Consider the following 4,066-nt stretch of genomic DNA (forward strand, 5'->3'; position numbering starts at 1 on the left):
ATATATATATATATATATATATATATATATATATATATATATATATTATAAATTGGCCTTATCTCTAGTCGATGTAGGACTTCCATTACACCCCCTTCACGTTGAGGTATAGACATCTCGTGCGTGATAGTAGAAATTGGGTGGTCCAATACTGGCCCGACAACAGGTGGAATAGAAAGAGAAATGCCCACTTAGAACTCACTAGGATAGACTTTAACCATGACTCTGATACCAAATTAGAAGTGGGTTTTAGGCCTAACCCCACAAAACTGGCTTATAAGGTGAGGTCTGCACCCCACTTATATATTATAAATTGGCCTTATCTATAATCCACGTGGAATTTCCAACAATATCTTCTTGAAATATTGATGTTTACTATATAGATATTGACCTATTCACCCTCTATTCATAAAGAAATGTATATTTCAAACTTGAATTGACACTATACTATACTAAATCATTCACCATGATGATAGAAGTAAAATTTATAGCAATGAACATTATGCAATATAGGATTTGTAACAATGATAATTAAGAAGAATAAGAGTGAATATGTTTTTAGTTCTTAAAATTTGATTTGAAATTAAAATTCGTTTTTATTCTAAATATTGATATATTTTGGTTTCAAACTTTAAAAATAAATGAATATATTATTTTTAATTCAATAGTTAATTTTTTTTAGGTATTAAATGTGTTTCATATTAATATTTAAATTGTTTTCGGTTCTTATTTTAATATAATCTAAAGAACACTTTTTAACATCTCAGAAAAATTTAAATAATTGAATAAAAATTATTATCTTCATGTACTTTTTAAATTTGAAGACCAATTATATTAAAGTTTTAGATAAGAAGAAATTTTAATTTCGCATTAAGATTTAAAAAATAAATTATATTTAACCCTCAATAATAAAGTTTAAATTTATGTAGCAATAACAAATTGATCATTATTAAAAGAAACATGATAAATTACTCTCATATATTTTATTATTCATTTATATGAATCAATTATTTAATTTTTGAAGGTGGCCTGACATTTTTCTTGTGTTCCTTTTTCAAATTTGAAGCAAGGGAGTCTTTACTAGAACTTCTGTCAATTGTGGTTTAAATGTTTTTTCATAATGTGTTGCAAAAGGTTGTTCTTCAAATGAAACACGTTTCTTCATTTGATAATGATGTATCTTTTGACTTCAAATATGCTTCTAATTTTTAACTTTTATTTTTCGATTAATTTCTTTTATTAGGAAATTTATTTGTGGTAAAATATATTTGTAGAGATGGAATTAGGTCTTAAATTCAAAAATGACAAACCAAATTTTGTAAAATCAAATTAAATTTAAATTTTACTAAGTAGTAAAAAAAAAAATATTAACAATCAGGTTATAGTATATTTTTAACAATTTGACTAAAAGATTTCAACTGAATCATTTTATACTTACCATTTGAATTGAGGGAGTACACAAAGATAAAGTTAAAAAACAAAATTAAGGTTAAGAAACGAATCATCATATCGCTCATTGTATCTCCATACTACAAAAGTCAAACCATTCATTATAAAATTGAGTTAGACACAATTTTTTATATGAAAATTGAAATTTTTTTCATAATTACGTGTAGAGTTTGCATTGGTGGCTCGAAGGTGGACGTATAGTCGTGGCAGTATTCAATATCAAGTTTGCATTGGTGGCTCGAAGGTGTTTCGTTGTCATTTCCCTTTCTTCGTGTTGTATTTTCGCCAGCTTCACTCCTCCAATCACTCGCACAGTGCTTCGCGTCCGCCCGTGCAACCGTGGACGGTTGTCTTCTTCTCGCCGTGAGTCCATCTCGCCGTGAAAGGTTATCCTACAATGCTGGCTTTCACTTCCTGTCGTCATTACTCTTTCTCGCCGTCAGTCCATCTTGCCGTTGTCGGTGACGGTCAGAGCATTAGGTAAGTAACACCCTCTCTCATCGTTCATTCATAAAGCCCTAAAATTGAAAATCTAGAAAACCCCTAATTTAACCCTAATTTGATTCTGATTGGCATGTAACGGTGTGGTTCGGGAGATGTTGTTCGGGAGGTGTGGTTTGGGAACATTGGAATTGAGATTAAGGTAAGTTTCGGTGAAATTTGTTTTATTTGGTTGTTTGAATATGTTGAAGCATCTAGGTTTCCTCTTTGCGATGTTTGAATTGGGAGTAGATTTTGGGTATTCTTTTTGGATAAGGGAATGCGGTTTTATTTCGTTTCTGGTTGGTATATATTAATGCAGGGGTTTATGCTTGAATTTCATTATATGCCTCATGTAATCTTGATAGAGTAGGGAATTCCTTCTGTTTGAATAATAAGAAAATGAATAAAGATGTATGAATTTGGACAACAGATATGATTATATGAAATAATCATATAATTATCGATTGAGAGGAAATGTTGTTTTGCTACATAGCTAGATACGATTTCAATATCTGCCTTGTGATGAAATGTGTTTTGCTACATAACAAGTTACGTGTTTATGCGATTCCCTTTGCAGTTTGATTAGAATTATCATGGATATAATTATCGGTTGAGATTGTGATAATTCTTGATTCAAATTGTTAACTGTTCCAAGCATGCTCTGTTCTGAAAGAGAAATGGGAGTTGTGTTTTGAGTTAAGTATTTCATTAATTGAATTCTTGATTAGCCTTGTTGTATGACCTTGATACCTACACTGTTTATGAACTATCTTGCCTTGAATCCTTTTGCCTTTGTCTTTTGTCTTTCCATGTGTAGTTTGGTGCATTAATATCTAATAATAATGAAGTAAGTATGGTGTCGTTAAGTGTCTAATTCAGTGCGTGTGGTGTTACCAAGTTTATGCCAACAGTCTAGTTGATATAAATCCTCTATCTATTAGTATAGATGCTATAAGGTCTGTGTCAATTACTCAGTTGCGGTAAAGTCTCAGTACATTCTGTTTAGTTGCTATAGGGTCTAAATCATAATGTTGACCACTGTCCCGTATTCGTTTAAGTATTCTTTTTCCTTGTGGTTGGTCTTGTATGTGCTTCCTGTAATGTTTTTGTTGTTAGGATACGTCCTTTTTAGAGTCTAGTGACTGTTTGATCGCTGTTTGCTCTATGATATTTCGATTGAGATGTTTATATACTGTATTCACTGGTTAGATGACATTAACCTGTTTAAATAGTAACCTACTGGTTAAAACTAATTAAATGTATGTAAATAGGACAATAGACAAGATTAAAAGCAAACTACTTATAGGTCTGCATGATTGACACTGAAACCAGTTAGTATTTGGGATCTGTTTCAATTTTGAAGGTTTAAGGAGGTGAACCGTATGAAATTGGACAAGGGACTAAGTTTTTGGTGTTTAAACTGAAATGAGTCTTTTGCTGAGTGATAATAAAATGTTACGTTTTAAGGGAGGGACTATATCTGCACCTTGATTTCTAATCTGATTGTAATTAAATACTGGTTTGATTTTATGGAGGTTTAGTGAACTATGCCCTACAACCACCAATGGTAGCTGTTCACTATGTTTATGTTTTGTTGGTGATGGAATTATCATGTTGTTGATCTATTTGTACCTTGTTCATTACTAAAATCAGAACTGTACCTGAAGGGCATGTTTCTTGGTTTAAATTATGAATTTAGTGGTTGTGTTAGGAATGTAATACATGTTAGAAGCTGCCGGGAGTTATGTTAATGTATACATGCTAGTATTTCACATTGGGTGGGGTTGTCTATGAATAATTGTATAACTGTGGGGCTGGTGCTATATAATTACTAGAGGTGTCAATTTAACCCATGGCCTCAGGGCCAGCCCCAACCCACTATTGAAAAAGCCCTATTTTAAGAAGCCCCTTAAGTAGGGGGCCAGAAAAAAGCCCTAACCTCCAAAACCCCCTCTCAAGTGAGTTAGGGTCAGGATTAAAGTGGGTTTAGCCCCACTCCAAAACTTTAATTAAATTTTAGNCTTAGTCCAAAACTTCAAATTAAATTTTAGAACTAATATAATTTATATATATATAATCTTTTGTAATTTTACTCTCTCTCTAAATTATACAATTTTTATTTTAATTATTTTAC

The 4,066-nt window shown here is 31.5% G+C and overlaps 1 protein-coding gene across 9 annotated transcripts in view; it reads left to right on the forward strand.

Annotated features, from left to right (window-relative positions):
* Nucleotides 1-1,657: 1,657 nt before the first annotated feature.
* LOC106771179 overlaps nucleotides 1,658-4,066 on the forward strand; it is a 23,594-nt gene continuing 21,185 nt past the window's right edge. For 4 of the 9 annotated variants that reach the window (XM_014657137.2, XM_022786792.1, XM_014657147.2 and 1 more), the window contains exon 1: nucleotides 1,658-2,092. Coding sequence is in view for 2 of the 9 variants with exons in the window: in XM_022786795.1 (XP_022642516.1) it covers nucleotides 1,847-1,929; nucleotides 2,033-2,092 (143 nt within the window). In the remaining 7 variants the exon portion in view is untranslated. The remainder of the gene's footprint in view (nucleotides 2,093-4,066) is intronic. The other 5 variants (XM_022786795.1, XM_014657129.2, XM_022786803.1 and 2 more) reach the window with 5 other exon arrangements.

The sequence above is a fragment of the Vigna radiata genome, chromosome 1 (genome assembly GCF_000741045.1).
Source record: "Vigna radiata var. radiata cultivar VC1973A chromosome 1, Vradiata_ver6, whole genome shotgun sequence".
Classification (NCBI taxonomy): Eukaryota; Viridiplantae; Streptophyta; class Magnoliopsida; order Fabales; family Fabaceae; genus Vigna; species Vigna radiata.